The sequence below is a fragment of the Thamnophis sirtalis genome, unplaced genomic scaffold, assembly GCF_051295495.1.
Source record: "Thamnophis sirtalis isolate CommonGarterSnake01/CBP01778 unplaced genomic scaffold, rThaSir2_p1.2 scaffold_9, whole genome shotgun sequence".
Classification (NCBI taxonomy): domain Eukaryota; kingdom Metazoa; phylum Chordata; class Lepidosauria; order Squamata; family Natricidae; genus Thamnophis; species Thamnophis sirtalis.
The window spans coordinates 68,378,271-68,399,656 of NW_028261389.1; the positions used below are offsets into that span (position 1 = coordinate 68,378,271).

A 21,386-nucleotide genomic window follows, 5' to 3' on the forward strand; every position below is an offset into this window, starting at 1 on the left:
ATAGGACCCAAGGTGCAGACTCTGCAGAGAGATATCCGAGACAGTCCAACACATCATACAGTGGCAGGGTGTAAGATGCAAGCAAGAATCAGCAGTCACTGAATGGCATAACCATGTTGCTGGCATCGTGTAAAGGAGCAACCGCATAGAATATGGACTAAACCCTCCCAAGTCTAGCTGGAAGATTCCACAGAAGGTAGTGGAGAAGAACGGGATCCTGTGGGACTTCCAGATCCGGACAGACAGGCAGGTACTGGCCAATCAACCAGACACTGTGGTAGTAAACAAGGACTAAAAGACAGTGGTAATGATAGATGTAGCACTGCCCACTCAGCAACATCAGGAAGGAGGAGTATGAGAAGCTGGAGGAGTAACAAGACCTGAAGGAGGAACCAGAGAAGAACTGGAAAGTAAAAGCCAAGGGGGTCCCAATGGTGGTAGGAGAACTTGGAACTGTGATCCCTAAGCTGGGAAAGTGGCACCAATAGATCCCAGGAACAACAGAGCTCTCCAGAAGAGTGCAATAGTTGGAACAGTTAAGGTACTATTCTACTGCAGGAATCTTCAAACTCCCAGGCCTCTGGTAGAGGGCTTGAGATTGAGGAAGACACGTATCTTCCTCATCGGGGGGAAGGAAATTTTGTTTTTGCCTTCATGCCAGTCTTGACTCCTGATGACTCCCTGTAGTTTTCTTGGCAAGATTTCAGAAATCCTTCCTTCCTAGGACTGAGAGAGTGTAACTGACCCAAGATCACCCGAGTGGCTTGGTGTCTAAGGTGGGATTAGAACTCATGGTCTCCTGGTTTCTAATTCCTGCTTTAAATACTACACCAAGTTGGCTCTCTATATAATATAACAGCTAGTACAATTCAGTTATAGCAAACTAGTAACTGGGCAACAGCTCCTCGTCGCCAGTTTTAAGTAGGCAGACGCGGACGTAACATTTTAACCAGTCCTTTGTTGAACGACAACAGCAACTGAACTTCAGAACGCGCGCAGAAGGACAGCACCCGCCTGACAGCTATTTATACTGATGGCTGCCAGGTGGGGAGCCAATCGGGCGACAGCTTTTCTCCCGCCAGCCGGCAGCCATGCCAGAGCCAATCAGATCTTCTCTGGCTAGGCTGCGGCTGTGCCGGCCAGACGCAACACTTATATGTACTGACACCACACATCAGAGGTGGTATTCAGCAGATTCTGACCAGTTCTGGAGAACCGGTAGCTGAAATATTGAGTAGTTCAGAGAAACGGTAAATACCACCTCTGACTGGCCACAGCCCCATCTATTCTCTGCCTCCCGAGTCCCAGCTGATCGGGAGGGAATGGGGATTTTGCAATAACCTTCCCCTGCCATGCCCACCAAGCCACGCCCACAGAACTGGCAGTAAAAAAAAATTGAATCCCACCACTGCCACACATATAATAAAGTCTCTCATTTCAATTCAAATTCATTCTTGGCACATTAACAAAATGGCATGTACTACCACTGACTCTGCTTATCTACGCAATGTGCATTGAAATAGCCATCATATTTGTAACAAAACGTTTCAAGTTAAACATTCAGTTCACCATAAAGAAGAAAAAGGAGCTACTAAAATGTGTTAAAATTATGTTTTTAACTAAAAAAAAATTGTTACACATATTATAGTAAGAACACAGCTGTATCAGGAACAGCCTAGTAGCTACAGCATCCAAATGAACATAAACATAAGCTTTTAAGTACATTCACAATGGTTGCGTTCATGCCTCTTTCGGTTATCATCCAACTAGTAATTTTTGGTAACAAAAAGAAACTTCTAAATAAAAACAACTCCGTAAGCGTATAACAATAAGCATTATCTGCATGGGTGTCTGCAAGAGGGAAGCAAGGGGGAAACAAATAAATTATAATTTGCTGCGTGATGACATCATGACACCAATGTACACTTCCCAGCTAGTACATGCAAACTTTATGGACATTCACACTCGATGATGTGCCAGTTAGTGTACACATATAATTATTAGTATCTCATGCAGCTATGCAGGACAGAAAGAGCTACACATACTTACCCAATGGTATGCTATCTAGGTCTGTGTAAAACAACAGTAAGGAGGAAACAAAAATCAACACGCCAATCAAAACCCATAAATTAGCAGAATGGCAAATCAAAGTGCCCTACATTGCATTATAAATGGATTAAGACTACCGGAGCTATCAGAATAGATGCCATAGATGACACAAAACTAGCTTTTCTAGAACTAAATTTAAATGCTGAGAATTTTATTTTAAGCTAAGTTCAATTTAACTCTGTGGATAAAATTACTTGGTAATTGAATTCATGCTCTAAGACCAATTAACTAGATTTCACCCCCCCCCCCAATATTTCCTTGGTGAAGAACAGATTATTTGCAATAAGAACCAAACCCCTTTAACATGCACTAACTTTGAGTCATATTTTATCGTATAATTTAAGTACAGCATCTATTCGTAAAACACTAAGGAAAAGACATTCCATACACCATGCTTCATAATCCAGCAGGCAATATAATTACGTTTTGTAGAACATTCAAGTTACCTTGTAATGCGTGGCCCAGTAAAGCATCTAGTTCAGGATTTAATTCTGCTTTCTCTTTCAACATGTGAAATAAGAGTTGGTTTTGGGTAGTAGTGGTGATTTCCGTTTGCTTAAGGCGTCCTTCAAGAACTTTGATCTGCGCCTCTTTTTGAGCTGCTTGGAGACCCTAGTGAAGATTTTTAAAAACTGCCTTATTCTACTTCTTTTTGAAAAGCCTCAATAGGGGCAGCTACTTTACATAACAAATAGCAATAGCACTTAAGACTTATACAGTATATCGCTTCTTAATGCTTTCACAGCCCTCTCTGAGCGGTTTACAGAGTCAGCATATTGTCCCCAACAATCTGGGTTCTCATTTTACTGATCTCGGAAGGATGGAAGGCTGAGTCAAGATTGAGCCATTCAGAATTGAACTGCTGGCAGTCAGCAGAATTAGCCTACAGTACTGCATTTTAACCACTGTGCCACCATGGCAAATGAATGTATTTTGTTACCGTGTTTCCACGAAAATATGACCTGTCCTGAAATTAATGCCTTGTCACATTTTTCGCGTGGGCAAAAATATAAGCCCACCCCCGAAAATAAACCCCATGGACAACCACCCCTTTCCCGGCCAGGCAGAACACTGCTCACCGACCTAGCGGTATCCCAAAGGCGCCAAGCCGCGGGAGCCGGGAGAGGGGGGAAGGCGCTCATGTTGCTTGCCACCTTCAGGATATGGCTAGGTTGGGGAGTGGTGTTCTGCCTGGCGGGAGAGGGGAGTTGCCAGGTGGCTGCTCTCTTGCGAGCAGGCTCCCAAACAGCCGGGCACAGCCTCAGGGGCGAAGCAGCCATGAGGTGACCATGCTCACGAGCAGCCGCCCAGCAAATCCCCTCTCCAGCCGGGCAGAGCACATGCACTGATCTAGGGGGTATCACTAAGGCGCCAAGCCACGTGGCGTTCTGCCCGCTCCCCAGTTCCCGCAGCAGTTCCTGTGCTCTCTATGGTGGGCCAGCTGCTGGAGACCACTCCTAGAGCGGCCGATGCTGGAAGACTCGGCAGCGGAGTTTTGGAGTTTGGAAGTTATGCTCAGAATGTGGCGGTGGCGGGCAGTGGTGGCAATGCCCTGGGAGAGCTGGGGACGGAACAGGTGCTCGCGCAACCCCCCTCTCCAGCCGGGCAGAGCTCCATGCACTGACCTAGGGGGTGTCCCAAATGTGCCAAGCCACGGGAGCTGGGGAGCGGGCAGAGAGCCACGTGGCTTGGCGCCTTAGTGATACCCCCTAGGTCAGTGAACGGCGCTTTGCCTGGCTAAAGAGGGGATTTGTCGGGCGGCTGCTCGTGAGCGTGGTTACCTCATGGTTGCCTCGCCTCTGAGGCTGTGCCCGGCTCTTCGGGAGTCCGCTCACAACGGAACAGCTGCCCAGCAACCCCAAAACAATAAGCCCTCCCTGATAATAAGCCCAAGGCCATATTTCGTGGTGCAAAAGAAAATAAGACCCTGTCGTATTTTCAGGGAAACATGGTAGCTATGGGAGCCCCACCTAAAAGCCAGTAAAATAATCACTGAATACTGAATGTGAAATAAGTATATCCACTGCCTCGTAGTCAAACAATAGTTTCACTATCATTAATTCCAGAAAAATTCACTCTTCACTGTTAATTACCTTATTAATGCCCATAGTAAGGAAATGGTCAAGTAAATAACGAGCTTCAGTCAGAGTACAGGCGTTAATAACAGCTGTAACATCTAAAGTGTCTCCTTCCTCCTGTACCAAAAACAGAAAATAGTCAGAAATTAATCCACAGGCAATACAATGTATGTGCTAGTCATTTCCACTCTAGGGGGCAGGGCTCATCTCCATTTCAAAGCCAAAGAGCCAGCACTGTCCAAAGACGTCTCCGTGGTCATGTGAGTGGCATAACTAAATGCTAAAGGCACACAGAACACTGTTACCTTCCCACCAAAGGTGGTCCCTATTTTTCTACTTGCATTTTTACATGCTTTCAAACTGCTGGGTTGGCAGAAGCTGGGACTAGTAATGGGAGCTCACGCCATTACACGGCGCTAGGGATTTGAACTGCCAGCCTTCTGTAGACAAGCTCAGTGTCTTAGCCACTGAGCCACCCTGTCCCTATATGCAATATAGAGACCTAAATTAGACACTTTTGAAATTGGAATTTTATTTTATTAATAAAAATTGTCAGAGACAATAAAGTTGAAGTTGTATTAATCAAAGGAGTAGTTGTAATTCCAACACAAGCAATTATGTATACTTATGGACAAGATATGAGAATATTCACAATATATTATAAATATGTATATTGAAGTTTAATATCTAATGAAGCAAAATTGCTCTTGTAAGCAAGAAATGTTTTCAAGGAAAGATACAAAAATGTTACCAATGCAACTAAAATCATAGTTCTATCTATATGTGAAATATAAATCAAATCATTTTTAATTTCAGTCATAAACCAGCATAAATTACAATCAGGAAAAACTATACCTGTTTTAATAAAATCCAGGTAGTCCTCAATTTACAATCCAAAATTGAGATCAGAATTTCTATTAAACTTTAATATTGTAAAGATCAATACCAACACCTTAAATGATCTCTACCAATCCAGATTGTTCTGTTTAGTCATCACATAATCCCTATATTTTACATGAGGTAGCAGCTTAAAATATTTTAAAAATCAGCCCTACATAAAGTTAATTTCACAGGAAGTGAAAGGATCAAAAAGATATTACAGTATCTATTGAAACTTAATACTTTTTAAAAATAGGTGGTATTGGCTTACCTTAGCTTCTTCCATTTGCATGATATTTGCTTGGCAGTCAGAAATACTATCGTTGATGTAATCTATATTGGCCATTAGCGACTCCATCTCTTCATTGATATTATGGATGGTTTTATCAGTATCTGGGATACCCTCTTTGATTATTCTCTCCCTTCTCCTGGAAACCTTTTCTTTCCTTTTGGTAAGTTCTTCACGTTGCTAAAATTCAAAAGTGTACAGAATGTATCAGCTGGGAAATGCAGCCAATCCAATATTTTATGGTGAAAAAGAAAGTACATTAAATATGTTCACTATATTTTTTGTGAGAAAGAAAGAAACATGCAGCATCTAGAATGCAAAAGTGGTTCATCTTTAAAATCTTTAGAGTTTGCATCACATTTATATTTATATTACTAGGGGGACAATGCAAAAAAAAGGAAACTTGTCTGCAAAATTCTGTACCTTCAATAATCTATTCATATCGCTTTCCATATTAGATATGGTCATCTTCTGCATAATAATCTCTGTTAATCTCCGTTCAAGTAACTGCCATTTCATTCTTGCATTCTTGGAAGTGTAAACTCTTGAAGTCATTGCTTTCCTTTGATATTTGCTCCTATAAACAATTCAGAAATGTATACGTTTAAATGATATAGCGTTAACAGTTGGGTTACATTTTGAGCCAGTAGCAGTAAGAGAAATCGCCAGTTTTAACATTTAAACCTTTGGCAAGGAGGAAAGTAGTATTAATTTTCAAAAAATATAAACATTAATTCGAGATACGTGCTCACTACCATTGCAACAGCTATTTCGTTTTACAAAAGTTTAAATCAAATAGTTCCCAACATTCCAGAATTATATCTCTAGCAGAAATGTATTATCATCAGATATGAAACCTGGAGATGTTCAATAATTTAAAAAATAGATTTTATTTGCATTTATATATGAAAACTGGAGATGTTCAATAATTAAAAAGATATTGTTTTTCCTATTCGCATTTATATACAAGCAAGAAATCAGCCAAGTTTAGTGTGTGTAAAAGATGGTCAGAACTGATATGTGATACATTTGTGAAAAATAATGCTACCCTGTTTCCCTGAAAATAAGACCTCCCCAGATAATAAGCCCAATCAGGCTTTTGAGCACATGCACTAAAATAAGCCCTCCCCTGAAAATAAGCCCTCCCTGAAAATATTGCAACACAGCAGCAGCCATGAGGTGACCATGCTCACCACCTCCTGCACCTCAAAAATAATGACCTCCCTGAAAATAAGGCCAAGCGCTTCTTTGGGGGTCAAAAGAAAATAAGACACTATCTTACTTTCAAGGAAACACGGTATATATATTTGTCTATATTTACATGTACAGTAAATTATACAGATATGTAAAAATAAATTATGAAACCTCAATAAATGTTGGGGTTTCTAATGCCTGGAGCTTGGAATAAAAAGTCTCCTCAAACAATCATTGCTAGTTTTCACTTGCTCTTCTATTATTAATTCATCCGCTATTTACAAGCATCAACCAGCTAGGTGTAGAAAATAAAAACTTTGCAGAGGATGATTTCTAGCAGATGGAAAGCTCTTACAATATAAAGGACACCTGCTTTCCATGCAGAAGATCAAAGGCCCAATCTTACGTTTCTCCCAGTAGAAACAGAACTCTTGTCTGTTATCCGGAAGAACTGATGTCGATAATGAAGACAATATGAAGCTGGAGAAATAACCATTTCTGTTTGCAGCTTCCTGCCTCCTCCACTATAAACCCTTGAGAACTGCCTACACTAGGAAGAAAATGGAATAATCTAACAGATCTACCCTGTTCTAGTTTATCCCCATGGTTTAAGTATCTGAGAAAGGTGAGGAATGAGAGTCCTTTGGATCCTCAGGTCGTTCCAGATTGTCCTTCCAAAAAAACAAAAAAAAACCTTCATGTTTTTCTCAATATCAATTTCTGTTGTTGGGATCAATAAGCTTCTGAGGCCTAGAATTGGAGAGAGAAAAATCCGGAGGATTTATCTTGAGAAAGAGGCCTGAGTAATCTTATAGTCCAGGGTGTCAAACTCCCAGGCTGCGAGCCGGATGTGTCACGTACTGGCCATGCCCATACCCAGTTTAGCGAAGGGGGAAAATGTCCTGTTATGTCACATGATAATGCCATGACGTGAGTTTGACACCCCTGTTATAGCAATAGCAATAGCAGTTAGACTTATATACCGCTTCATAGGGCTTTCAGACCTCTCTAAGCAGTTTACAAAGTCGGCATATCGCCCCCAACAATCTGGGTCCTCATTTTACCCACCTCGGAAGGATGGAAGGCTGAGTCAACCCTGAGCCGGTGAGATTTGAACCGCCGAGCTGCAGAGCTAGCAGTCAGCTGAAGTGGCTGCAGTACTGCACCCTAACCACTGCGCCACCTCCAATGCTTTAGTCTCTAAAGCATTGCCCAACCCATCATAGAGTAAGAATGTTCTTATTAAATTGTGCTGTCCATCTGACAGGCAAAAGTACCAGAGTGTTTACTCATTTTAATATACACAAAATAGCATTTCCATAGCATTACTTGGTTCCATTGGTTGCTGGCAATGCCTGGACTCTTGCTACTGGTATTCTCATCTTCTGTTGCGGGATCCCTTTTGATCCATCACTGTCTACTGAGGACGAAGCTTCCTGATTTGAGTGCTCAGGTAGACTCAGCTTCCGACTCACTCTCCCGGACACTTTATCAGATATAGGTTTGGCTTGTCTACGAAGAGCTGTAACCTAAAATAGACAGCCATTTTAATGACTTAAAAGCTAGATAATATATCATAATTTACATATAAATGGCAGAACTGAAATAATCTGGTACCTCTTCAGTTCTGCGGCGTAGAATAATTTCCTGATTCCTCTTTTGGGATTCCAGAAGTTTTAGCTGATGCTGTAAAGAAGAACAATCATAATAAACCAAAAGTGCAATTCTTTCAATGTTATAATCACAATAGAAAATATTTCAATATGGGATAGGATGGGCAATTTCTGAGGAACCAAGGTTCACAACTCACCTTTCCTGTCTTTTGGGGTCAGAGAAGCACTATGGCATCATTAGAAGGAAATAATCCAAAAACTTTGCTACCTCTCAACTGTTTTCATTTCCCCCTTCTTTCTCTTTTCTTTTTCACTCTGTTTGAGTTGGTGTTAGTCTTAAAATTCTTGTGTTTACAATTTTCAATAAAATTATACTTTAAAAAATAAAAACAGGTGGGATCATTTGTCTACCTTACATTTATATTCAGTGCTATCTGCACTAAACATGGTTTATCCCCCTCACTTTCAATTCCAGATCACTTACAATTTTTAAAAATAATAATCCCAAGAAAAAAAATCTTGGGAAACCAAACCATGGCCCAATTCCACAAAACTCCTATTTAGAGAATCAAGCCAGTTTCTTCCTTATTCTCAAGATGTAAACCAAATTCCCCACAGCTGTGACACTAAATCCTAATACTACGGCTTGCTCCATTTCAATTGAAACTTTGAATATATTTACTTTTATCTCACGAGAATGCAATAGATATATTTTGCCAATTGATTAGTCACCTCTCGTTTCCTCTGTTCTTTTCTAAGCTGTGCAATCTCTTTGTTTCTCCTAGATTCATTCATCCTGGCTTTCTCTTGTTCTTCTTTCATTTGTTTCATCAAACGAACCTGTATAAAACGTTATTTAAGCATCTTTAAAATATATAATTTTTCTCATCACAAAACACAGTGAAAATCCTTTGCATTACATCTTTTTGCTGTAAATAACAACTACGTATTATTTATGGTGCTAGACAGCTTATAATAACCTCCGGGCAGTTTCTGAGGATTACAATAGGCAGGACAAAAAATTACTGAGCAGAAATCAGCTCAGTCACTGCTTATCACATTGTAACTTACTGAAGTAGGTGAATCACTGTGCGATTTACACAGGGAATAGAGCAAAGATCTCTGTTGTGGCCCTGCAGGAGCCGTTGGAGCTGCCACCAGACTCTGACAGCGAGGGGCCCTATGAGTCGGCTCTGGGGGACCCTGGACAGGGTTCCGACTCTGAGCAGAGCGCAGGGAGACTGGTTGGCCACCAGGTGGCACCTGAGCCTTGGAACAGTGGGGAGGAGACAAGGGAGAGTGATCCAGAAGCCAGCAGTGAGTTGTTCCTGGATGCCCGGAATCGAAGAGCTAATAGGCGTCAGGAACAGTTACGCAGGTACCGGAGGTAATTGCACTCAGCTGGTGGTCATTAGGCTCCTCTCTAGACTATAAAAAGATTGTTGTGCACACGCCCCTCTTGCAGAAGTCAACGCATTGACTAAAGAGAACTTTTGTAACTAACTTGGCAGGCTGGATTGCTGCCAAGGTTTGTCTGAGTTGCTGCCAAGGTCCTTATCTGTTTTTTATGCTTGGCTTTCAGCCACCGAGGTTTTGGTTTCTTGCTATTAAAGTACATTCCAGTTAAGCTTGTCTCGGCTTTTGTTACTAGATGGAGGAGGGGGTCAGAACAAATCTCTATAGCATCAGCACTGTAAAATTTGCATTCAAGAAGAAATATACAAGGGGACTCCAAAAGGTGCTTTTTCAGGAGGCAACTGGATTTTGGTTTTTTCTTTTGAAGACATTTCGCTTCTCATCCAAGAAGCTTCTTCAGTAATAGCTGAAGCATAGCCATACAATTTTGGATGAACACCCACTAATTATACAATTTGGGATGAACACCCTTTGAATGGCGTGGGAGTGGAAATGGATTTCTAGAGAAAAAAATTGCAGACCACAGGAACCATTTGCACTACTCAGGTGACCCTGAGGACACAGATAAATTTCCAAGTGCTTGAACGACCTTCTAAAAGGATGCAAATGACCAGCTGTCTGCAAGGAATATAAATCCTTCCATTCCCCACTATCCTGTCAGAGCCAAAGAAGCTTCTTGGACGAGAAGTGAAACATCTTCAAAAGAAAAAAAAAAAAAAACACCTTTGGGACAACCATGATCGGGATGACTGAGAATCTCTACCGATTTCAAGACGGGGACAGTTGTGAAAACCGCCATAACATATGAATGGAAATGCAGGTTACAAACATTATTAAGTGGCCTTTTTCATTTATGAGCAATAGGTACAATTCAGGGGTGGGTTTCTCGCCCCGTTCCAGTTCGGTTGGAATGGGGCCGGCGGCGTCCTCGTGCACGCACGCGGTGCACGCATGCGTACTAGCATCTGCGCGACGCTCCAGCTGCTCCTGGAGGATCGCGCAGGCGCTGTATGCGTCCTGCGCATGCGTAGAAGCGCAGAACTCATCAAAACAGGGTAAGGACCGCGGGTGGGCGCGCCCTTCGCCATTCCCGGAAGTTACTTACTTCCAGGTTCGCCGACCAACCGGTTCGCAGGGACCGCCGCGAACCGGTTGAAACCCACCCCTGGTACAATTGCAGACTTGATCAAATCATTCAAATAGTTTCAAACAGCAAAATGAAAAAGAGTAATCCAGCTGGAGTAACACAGCTGATCATTCATGCACACACTATTAAAGAGTTTGTGAGGTGAGGTGGAATACCTTCGTTTTCTTCATTTCTGTCACATCCTGTTGCAGTTTTTTCAGTTGCTTTTCATACTGTGACTGATTCTTAAGTAATCGTGCATGCTCCTTCTGGGCTGCCTGAAGCCTCTGCAGTTCTTTATTCATGGACTGAAGCTTCTTTTCATATTCACTTTTAATCTTTTTTGCTTTTTCTTCTGAGCAGGTCTCCACTGAACCTAACAATGTTAATAGATTTCTCAGCACATGAATTATGATCACACACATTCTAGGCTTAAATTAAGTCCCAATGCTAAGTTGGGCCACTTTTCAATTTTTGCTAGAAAACTATGCCCCTACTTACCATATTTTTTGGACTATAAGACACACTAGTGTATAAGATGCACTAAGATTTTGAAGAGGTAAGTAAGAAAAAAAAGTTTTTGTCCTCCCTGGCCCCCAGCAGCACTCTGCAGACTTCAGCAGGGCTGGGGGAAGGCAAAAACGCCCTCGTTTTTTCAAAAAACGAGCAGAAAACAAGAGTTTTTTTGCAAAACCGAGGGCATTTTTGTCTTCCCCCAGCCCTGCTGAAGCCTGAAGAGTGCTACTAGAGGCTGGGGGGAGGCAAAAACGCCTCCATTTTTGCGGAAAAGTCTGGTTTTCACCCATTTTTCGCAAAAATGGGATGTGTAGGTGGGGCTTCAGGAGGCCACAAATGGCTGTATTTGGTGTATAAGACGCACCAACATTTCCACGCACTTTTACTAGATTTTTTTTATAAGGGGGGGGGAGGAAAAGCAAGAGACCTTTGTACCTCTTGTATCATGGGCCTCCATTTTGATAAACCATTTGGCTGACATAGTAGGAGAAGAGCATGAGAATTTTTTTCTCATCTGTCCCCAGTATTATGTTGATCATTGCAACAAGGCTTTCAGCTAGAGCTCATGAGAAGAATCTTTACATTATTAACAATTATTTAGCTGGCCAAGTAATTTGAGCCCAATGCAACATAAGAGAAAGCACATCATTATTCACCAACTCTAAAAAGCAACTCTTGATCCAGGAACAGAATAATAAATAATGCACATTTAACAAATTTAAAGGAATATCACATGCCACCTGTGCCACAAACATGGAGCAGTTTTACTATTGCTGCTATTGACAAAGGTAAATTTAAGAGTTGGTGTGTTGCCACTAAAAAAAGAATGTCTTTCTACAAAATCTTGGTAAAATATTTGAGATGCACAGCAACAATGATTGTGCAAAACAACTGGTTAGGAAAAATCATGCAAGTTAGGAGTTGGTTTTCAGTACTGGCTGCCTTTTTAAAATATTCAAAATTTCTATCTGCCCATGAAAACTTGGGGAGGCAATGATAGCAATAGCAATAGCACTTAGACGTATATACCGCTTTACAGTGCTTTACAGCCCTCTCTAAGTGGTTTACAGAATCAGCCTGTTTCCCCCAACAACTTGGCTCCTCATTTTACCCACCTCAGAAGGATGGAAGGCTGAGTCAACCTTGAGCCTGGTGGGATCTGAACTACCAAACTGCAGGCAGCCAACAGGCAGTAGAAATAGCCTGCAGTACTGCACTCTAACCACTGCACCACCAAGGCTAAATGATGGATCATTAGGGGGTGAAAACCCAAATGTTGCTTGTTATTTGTCTGTTGGTTACAGACAAAATGGTTACTGGATCTCTGGCATATTATATATTGATTATGACCGTAATTATTCCTAATTATTTAGGTTGTGGGTTTTTAAAATTCTATTTAATGTTACCGACCTACAATAGCAAGATGAGTGGCCATATCAATTGTTGAAGGAATAAGCAAACTTCCAGCTTTTGCTACAGGTTTTCCTCCCTAATGTAGAATGTCTCTTGTTGCTCAGATGTGCAAAAGGAGGTGGTAATCCCTCCCAATGATTGCAGCTCATCATGAATACTAATCCCACTCCTGTAGAGAAGTACAGAATCTATCTACTGCATAAGCACCAACTAAGCATGGGAAAGCAGGAAAGAGTGAGAAAGAAACCCAAGATTGCACCACCTCAATTCTATTTGGTACCAGCTGATAACCTGGCATTGCCCGGGTATGTACTTATCCCAATCCTGTATTAGAGGGAGCTCCCTTGTGGTGTACTGTGAAGGTGTTACCATGGCAACTCCACTGTGCTGTACAGTAGAAGCCATTTTAAGGCACAACAGGCTGAAACTGAACCGAACTTGAATCCAAAATGCACACTATCATTGTCAAAGGTACTGTTACTTGACACTATAAATATAATTCAGTTCTTTCATTTCAGCGGCCCAGGCATTCCAGAGTTATGCTGGAACATACACACATGAACACACACACACACACAGAGCCATTTTTATATATAGAGATAGGAGTGTGAGAGAGAGGATCATTTATATAAGGCTTTCAAGACTCTGTTATTAACAACAAAATCAGTTCCAGTAGTTTTTAGAATGTCTGTTTCATGAGTTGGTCTCCACAAATATGACAACCACATTGGATATTTTTATGTAGACTTCTTATGTTGCTGCTTTCACCAACAATAAACTTAAAAAAATTAATACTCTCCTAATCCAATTATTTGGTGAGTGGAAATTGTCTTACCCATATTCTGAAGCACCTGGTCTCTTTCAAGCTGTGTATCTCGAATTTTATGCTGCAACATCATTAGCTTTTCTTCATACTGCCTTTTCAAAGTCTGAAGCCTTCGTTGGCTATTTTCTAGTTCGTCAATGAGCTTCTGTTTTATGGCAATTTCACATGTAATATTTGCTAAATCTGCCTGATAATTCACTATAATTAAGGAAATTATTAATTATTATTAAGGTCATAAGTAGCTAAGTATAAATAAATAAAAGAATTGTACATAAAAATGGATAACGAATAAGGAGATTATGAACACAAGATAGAAATATATAGTAGGAAAAACACTAACTGCAAAGAAACCGATTCGGAACTGCTGTATGATATACGATGGAACTTATTGTTCCTATGTTGTTTTTAAGTCACGTGTTTGTTTCTGTTGATGTGCTTATGTGTTTAAAATAAAAATTAATACAGAAAAAAAAAGAAATTAAAATCAATAAAAAGATGTGAGACATTGTGGTACTCAAAAGTTAGCTATTTAAATAGAACCTTGATCTGAAATTCAGATTTGTTTGGTGCCCCAAACTGTTGGTATATCTACATTAAAGATTTCCAATATATTTACATTACCTTCTTTTTCCTCAATTAGACTATCCATATTATAGTCCTTTAATAGAAGAACTGATGGCTCTTGCATTAAAGCTTGATTTCTCGTAATAGTCCTTGTTACTTATTCATTAGCCAAATTTATTTTTAGTATACATTTTTAATAATAAAGCTGCAATTAAAGTTCATGCTCACAACTAAGAAATCTTCATCTGGGGGGCACAACTTATGAATGACCTACTGCTTAAAAATAAGCCTATCGTTTTAAAGTTGAATGTTCGTTCTTTTCAAAATACACTAATTTTTTTATATTCGTATTATAAATCTAAAATCCAAAAGTAAACTGACGGTTAACTTAAAAGCAGAAAACCTATCATGTTTTCCCGAAAATAACACAGGATCTTATTTTCTTTTGACCCCCGAAATAAGCGCTTGGACTTGTTTTCAGGGAGGTCTTATTATTTTTGAGGTGCAGGAGGCGGTGAGCGGGATCACATCATGGCTGCTGCTGTGTTGCAATATTTTCGGGGAGGGCTTATTTTAACGCATGCGCTAAAAACCCGATTGGGCTTATTATCCAGGGAGGTCTTATTTTCAGGGAAACATGATATTTAAAAAGCTTCTAATGTCTCATTGAAATCTTTATAACCAAAGGGATTTATTGGTCATAATATATCATCTAATCATGAACTCTTCATGAAATACATATTAAGTGTGATCTCTTAATTTTGCTTGTCTTAATTTTAAAATACCTATTTAGTTCAAAGGAGATAACAACACATTAAGTAGCTCTCTGTCTGGCTTACCTTTTTCATCAGAATCAGAATCTGATTCATCCGAACTTTCAACCACCTCCAAATCTTCATCATCATCATCTTCTTCTTCGTCATCCTCATTATCGCTTTGTTCACGCCCATCTTCCTATAAGAATAAAAAAGAACCAAAAACAGGAACTCCTTCACTGTTTCCTCATTTTAAGTATAATTTTAATTTAATCCCAGAACAAATTATATGCACAGATTATATGCCCTAACCCTAACCTTCACTGTTTCATCATTTTAAGTATAACTTTAATTTGATCCCTGAACAAATTATATGGCCAGCCTCTCAATATTAAACTAAAGTATGAAGAAAATAATACGTCTCACAGTCCTTTATTTACATGTATGTCCTTTCTCTTACTCATTTCTGTTAAAAACATGATTACAAGATAGAAATTGTATTTTCTTTGTCTGCTTTAATACAGGCTCCTAGAGAAAACAAACCTCATTATTAATACATGACAAGATGTATTACCACAATACTTACTGCTTCTAGGTCATTGTTTTCTCTTTCAGAAATGCCCTTTTCATCTTTTTTCTCCTGCTCATTATCTGTGTTTTCTTCTTTAATAGAACTGTGAGGGGAAAAAATCAAACGGGAGGGGGAATATAACAATTGGAGGCATATGTTTCCTCCCCACCCTTTAAGTCAAATAACTTTGCTAAAGAATAACAATTTAAACATTGCACCAACATTTTGCAAGATCAAAAAATCATAAAAAATGAACACCAGACTCAACTCGGCATTCCATGCACAACACAGTATTCTGGGTGGGGGGATTTAGAAAGTAAGTTAGCACAGTAACCCAGAAACGAGAGATGGGACTGCATAGCCAAACCTTTATAGAAATATAGATAAAGATCCATTAGAAAGTCTGCAGAGTGAGTCTGCCTACAATTGCATGCCAGAGCAGTGTAAGATAAGCTGGGTGTAAAGCTAGAACCACAGGGGAAAAAAACCCAGAAGAAACCCATATATTTATGTACATATAATCGTGAACAATCATAAAGTTAACAGCTTAAAAAGCAGAAGAAAAAATGCACAAAAATCTGAAACTGCCTCCAAGACCAAACCTAAGTTTGAAAGAAAGTAATTGCAAAGTAAGTGAAAATAAAAAAGTAAAAGAATGCAGGGATTGCAGTTACTGTAATGCATGAAAAAAACCTTAATAAATCCCATTGTGTTAAATGGAGTTCAACTCCTAGAAATGGAATTTAAAACTGCACCCTTAATATCCCTAAATAATGGATCTCCATTTTTTTAAAAAACACTATATTAGCAATAGCAATAGCAATAGCAATAGCAGTTAGACTTATATACCGCTTCATAGGGCTTTCAGCCCTCTCTAAGCGGTTTACAGAGTCAGCATATTGCCCCCACAGTCTGGGTCCTCATTTCACCCACCCCGGAAGGATGGAAGGCTGAGTCAACCTTGAGCCGGTGAGATTTGAACAGCCGAACTGCAGAACTGCAGTCAGTTGAAGTAGTCTGCAGTGCTGCACTCTAACCACTGCGCCACCTCGGCTCTTATATTTTAGATAAGCTGCCTGAAATACATTCCCTGTTACGATTTCCCATCTTTGAAAGTGTTGTAGTGCTCCTTGACATTAGAATGACTATAATAAAAGATTGCCCATGTATTTAAATGTATTATGTACTTGATATGGCTGTGCATAAGTTTGTTTTATCAATTTGTTTCAAAATACATTTAGTTGAATCTACATTCAAATAAGACTTTTCATATGAAATCATTTGCCTCCGACTAGATTTGATCATTCAGTAAAAACTTTGTGCTGTGCAACATCTTTTCTAAAAACCAGTCTCAAAAATCAATCAATCCAACCATGTTAGATTAATCCAAATTGAACTGGACAGATGGACCAAATCAATTGTGCACATTTTCATCTGCCTAGCATAGTATGCAGCTGGATATGAAATGCTTATCCTTTGTTCCTTGCAAAATAGCTTACTAATGCAAAAGTATGACTGTTTCTTTTATTTCAACCTTTGTCCTATTCCAACTAATACCTCCAGCAGTTATTCTGATACGTATTGTTTTTATCAACCACTTCAAATGAACATAATTCATCTGGATTAAAAAAACTTTGGGATGGATAATTTTTATCCTTCCCTACTCTCTCTATTTTTCTGGCCACCAACTTTGTTAAATTCTCGTAGAAAATGGATACATTAAAAAAGTAAGTAAAATTAAATCAACAGAATAAGGAAAATCATAACAAATGAGTACTATTGCTTGACAACAGCTAATTCAATTTTAAAGCTAAATTACTACGGAACACCAAGTTTTCTCAGCTAATCTTTCCTGAAGAGTAGAATGCCCCAAATATGTTTTATCATCAAATCAAGTTGGATTTCAGATGAAAAGTCTGATTTGCGATTTAATCAATCTGACGTTGAAACACATTAGTAAAATGAAATTAGCATGCACAACGGTAACTTGGCTCGCAAAATATTCTCTATATTGGAAATTCCAATTGTGAATTGGGATAAATCTAGTCTTTAGCAGGACTTGTGATATTGGACCGTGACCCGACAAAAGCGCACATGACAAAAACGCGCCGAAAAAACCGCATCGCTAAAACCGCGATGTCATCAACGCGCCGACAACAGCACGTCGACAACAGCACGTCAACAGAAGGGCGATTTACAACAGCGCACCGGCAGAAGGGCGATTTAAGTTAAGGTAAGGGTTAGATTTAGGGTTAGGCTTAGGGTTAGGCTTAGGGTTAAGTTTAGGGTTAGGGTTATGTTTAGGGTTAGGTTTACAGCGCCCTTCTGTCAGCGCGCTGTTGTTGGTGCGGTTCAGAACTCGCGGTTTTGTCACCGTGGTTTAGTCAGGCGCGCTTTTGTCAGTGAACCATATTGGACAAGATAAAACAAAATTAAATAGCATGGTCCATCAAGATACATGATCAATGACGTTAAAAACTGCTAAGACATCAAGGAAGATCAGGATGGATGCACTACACCCAAACTCTGTTTAATATAATCGGGAACCACAAGCTATTTCAGTACTACCAGTAACGCTCAGCTGAAAAAGGCCTAATAATCCATTTCTCAAGCTATAGACCGGGAGTGTCAAACTCACGGTGTCACGTTGTTATCACGTGATGTATTGTGACTCCCCCCCCCCCTTCGCTAAACCAGGAGTCGGTGTGGCCAGCATGTGACGCCTCTGGTCTGCGAGTCTGACAACCCTGATGTAGGCCAATCACCTTTCCAATAACCAAAAAGTTGTTTCCCAAAGAAAATCTTAGGGACCAGATGAAAATTATCCAATTATCCATTGTGTTCAGTGATGGCTTCTTCAAGAACAGATTGATGAATATACTATTCAAAGTCGGTGTTCTGACTAGGCTTCACAAAATCATGAAGCAGACTCCTTATTCCGACAAAACCCCTTTTTATTAAGCTAATGTGAATTCCTCTCATTCACATCCAGCAAAGTCCCGTCAAACAGTCTTTCAAGGGTGAATTTACAACTACAGACCTTATCAGGCTTGAGAAGCTGCCAGGCCGATATCTTCCAAACGCAACGCCGTACAAGAAAATACTTTGCAAGGAGTCTCTGAGAGTCATGAACAAATCTTCACACTAGTTAAACGAACAAATTGTCTCCTGCAAACTCCACTCCCTTTCGGTCTTTATTCCCTATGCGAGGGTCCATTCACCACCTACCTGTGCCTTTACTCCCAAGTCGGCCCTTGTTCCTTAACTATTCCCTTCTCCTGGCAGCTCTGTGCATGCGCACATTGGGAACAGACTCCAACTGTTCTTCTGCCTCATTGAGCTCCAACTCCGAAGGCAGCTAGTAACTGTCGGACAGCCATGGACCCATCTTTGCCTCTGATGCAGAGCACTCGTCAGAGCCTTCCTCAGACTCCAGGACTGGTCCATACTCCTCCCCAACCTCCTCACTGTCTGAGTCTGCCACCAGCGCCACTGAAGGGCCACAACAGTAGGCAGCACCACCATCTCCCACAAGATGCTTTAACTACTGCATGGGCCAAACATGTGTCACCTCCTACGAGGCTTTAACAAATCATAAAGGACAAGAATCTAAAACATAGGAGCTGCAGACACAGCTTCAAAGACCTTTGATCATCTGGACCAATAAGTTCGATTTCTTTCCAGATAACCAAGCAAATCAATCCTTCAGGCAACTCCACGGGATCTATACAAACAGAATTCCAAGCAACTTTATTCAGCAGATGTTTAGAATAATTCCCACAGCAAACCTTTAAATGTTGGCCATGGACTACCCTTACCTGTAAGAAGGGGATACAACAACATACCTTTGTCTGCATGAAATAGGAATCCACTTGCTGATGAAAGCTGCATATTACAATGCAATGAATGGTGACAATGAAAGAAAAATAGGGTTTAATGGGAAATTGTGCCATTTTGAACAAAGAGAATCCAGAGGAAAACCTATTCTGTTGGGTGTCATGAATGGATATGTAGAAAAAACATAGAACATAGAATAATAAGAGTTGGAAGAGACCTTGGAGGTCTTCTGGTGGAACCCCCTGCTCAAGCAGGAGACCCCACACCATTTCAGACAAATGGTTGTCCACTTTTCTTTTGAAAGCCTCCAGTAATGGAGTACCCACAACGTCTGAATACAAGCTAGTCCTTTGGTTGATTGCTCTTACCGTTAGGAAATTTCTCCTTAGTTCTAGCTTGTTTCCAACTATCGTTTCTTGTCTTGTCTTTTGATGCTTTGGAAAATAGGTTGACCCACTCGACTTTGTAGGAGCTTCTCAAATATTGGAACAGTACAATCATGTCCTACTAGTACTTCATTACACTAGACTAGGCCTGTCAAACTGGTGGCCCATGGGCCAGATACAACATGTGCAGGCCACACCCACCCAGCTCCACAAAAGCAAAAAAGACACAATATAGCCTGAGATGCAAGTGGGTTTGACACCCCTGGACTAAACAAACCTAATTCCAGCAACTGTTTTAGCTTCCAGCCCCCTAATCCTTTTTGTTGTTCTCCTCTGCACTCTTTCCAGAGCCTCAACGTCTGTTTTTATATTGTGGTGACCAGAACTGGATGCAGTATTTCAAGTGTGGTCTTACCACTGCCTTCTAACCACTGTGCCACCACAGCTCCTGAATGAAAGTGCATGACTTGATTTAATTGCTTATGATGAAAGAATAAGAGAGCTGGCAATAGCTACAAGAGACTTTGAATATGGACGAACCATTATTTGATAGTGTCAACAGTAATCCTGAGAAAAATGGACATGAGAGAGAAAAGAATATATGTAAAAGAAACTATAGAAAACTTAGAATGATAGCAGGAAGTTTACAGTATGAGTCCTTTATTATTAAATCAGTGTTGGGTGGGGATATGATGTTATCTTGTTGGTGGAAAACCTGAATTACTGCAGACAAGAGAAGAAAGATAATACGACAAATGAGTTTGGTCTGAGCATTCATATACCAAAAACCATGATGGTTTTGCTTTACAAAAAAAAAAAAAGAATTATGATGCTTTACATAAATGAAAAACTAGACTAAATGGATGAGTTGTACAGCTTTGTAGAATGTTTACTAAAGATGGGGAAAGGGCTAAACAAATTTGAAGATATGCAGATATCTCTAGAACAACAGCGAGCAGTATGTGGTCTGTTGCAAGGAATGTTTGTCAAAAGAAGAACGATGTACAACAGGAATGTGCATGAGCCATATGAAAGAGCTATGCTGAAGTGGTTTAATCAGACAGAGAATTTTCTTCTACTAGATACAGAGAATAAATGAGGACACAATTGCAAAATAGATGAAAAAACATTGAATGGGTCAAGAGAAAGGAGGAGACTGAGAAGGTGTACAGAGGTCAAACCAAATTTTGAAAAATAATTCCACAGTCCAAGACAGCAGTTGGAAAATAGATGTAACACAGGTCGTATCCTAAATACTATCCAGACCTCTAGGCAAATATGAAATTTAGAAGATAAAATCTTCTCAACCAAGAAAATAGGTAATTCATGTTTCTTGCTGTCTCCCCTTCCCTTGGTCTTTCAAGTTTTTATGCTTTTATACCTAGGTAACACACAGAAATTCATTACCACTAGCTACTAGTTTCTTGCTTCAAAAAGTAGGAAGTTTTAGAATGGTAGAATAGAAGAAAGTTGATACAACACTGCTCTTTGTAAGATTTCTTCCTGGGTTCTCGGTTTATTACTGAAATAACAGAAAATAAGCAAAACCAATAGATGGGGGCAAAATTATTGTGATTTGTGATCTCAAAGTGATTCCACCCTATAGTCCAAATCCCATGATATTCTTAGGAGTCTCTTGCCCTCAAGAGTAGATTGATAAGAAAACAGGGGACTGCAATGAGTAAGAAGTTGCATCCTGTTGTGTGAATACAGTTCAACTTGTTGTATTCTGGATCCAAGCCAATTCTACTTGTAGTGTAGAAATGTCTATGGAGATTCTCAGTCATCCAGGTCAGGGTTGTCCCAAAGGTGCT

The 21,386-nt window shown here is 40.1% G+C and overlaps 1 protein-coding gene across 12 annotated transcripts in view; it reads right to left on the minus strand.

Moving 5' to 3' along the window:
• KIF21A (kinesin family member 21A) overlaps positions 1 to 21,386 on the minus strand; it is a 94,998-nt gene that overhangs the window by 23,493 nt on the left and 50,119 nt on the right. For 8 of the 12 annotated variants that reach the window (XM_087722181.1, XM_087722180.1, XM_087722189.1 and 5 more), the window contains 12 exons: positions 15,365 to 15,452; positions 14,863 to 14,977; positions 13,469 to 13,657; positions 10,881 to 11,080; positions 8,895 to 9,002; positions 8,167 to 8,235; positions 7,879 to 8,078; positions 5,779 to 5,932; positions 5,338 to 5,535; positions 4,203 to 4,304; positions 2,556 to 2,721; positions 2,050 to 2,070 (listed from right to left, as the gene is read on the minus strand). In XM_087722181.1, coding sequence (XP_087578307.1) covers positions 2,050 to 2,070; positions 2,556 to 2,721; positions 4,203 to 4,304; positions 5,338 to 5,535; positions 5,779 to 5,932; positions 7,879 to 8,078; positions 8,167 to 8,235; positions 8,895 to 9,002; positions 10,881 to 11,080; positions 13,469 to 13,657; positions 14,863 to 14,977; positions 15,365 to 15,452 — 1,610 coding nt within the window. The remainder of the gene's footprint in view (positions 1 to 2,049; positions 2,071 to 2,555; positions 2,722 to 4,202; positions 4,305 to 5,337; positions 5,536 to 5,778; positions 5,933 to 7,878; positions 8,079 to 8,166; positions 8,236 to 8,894; positions 9,003 to 10,880; positions 11,081 to 13,468; positions 13,658 to 14,862; positions 14,978 to 15,364; positions 15,453 to 21,386) is intronic. The other 4 variants (XM_087722182.1, XM_087722190.1, XM_087722187.1 and 1 more) reach the window with 1 other exon arrangement.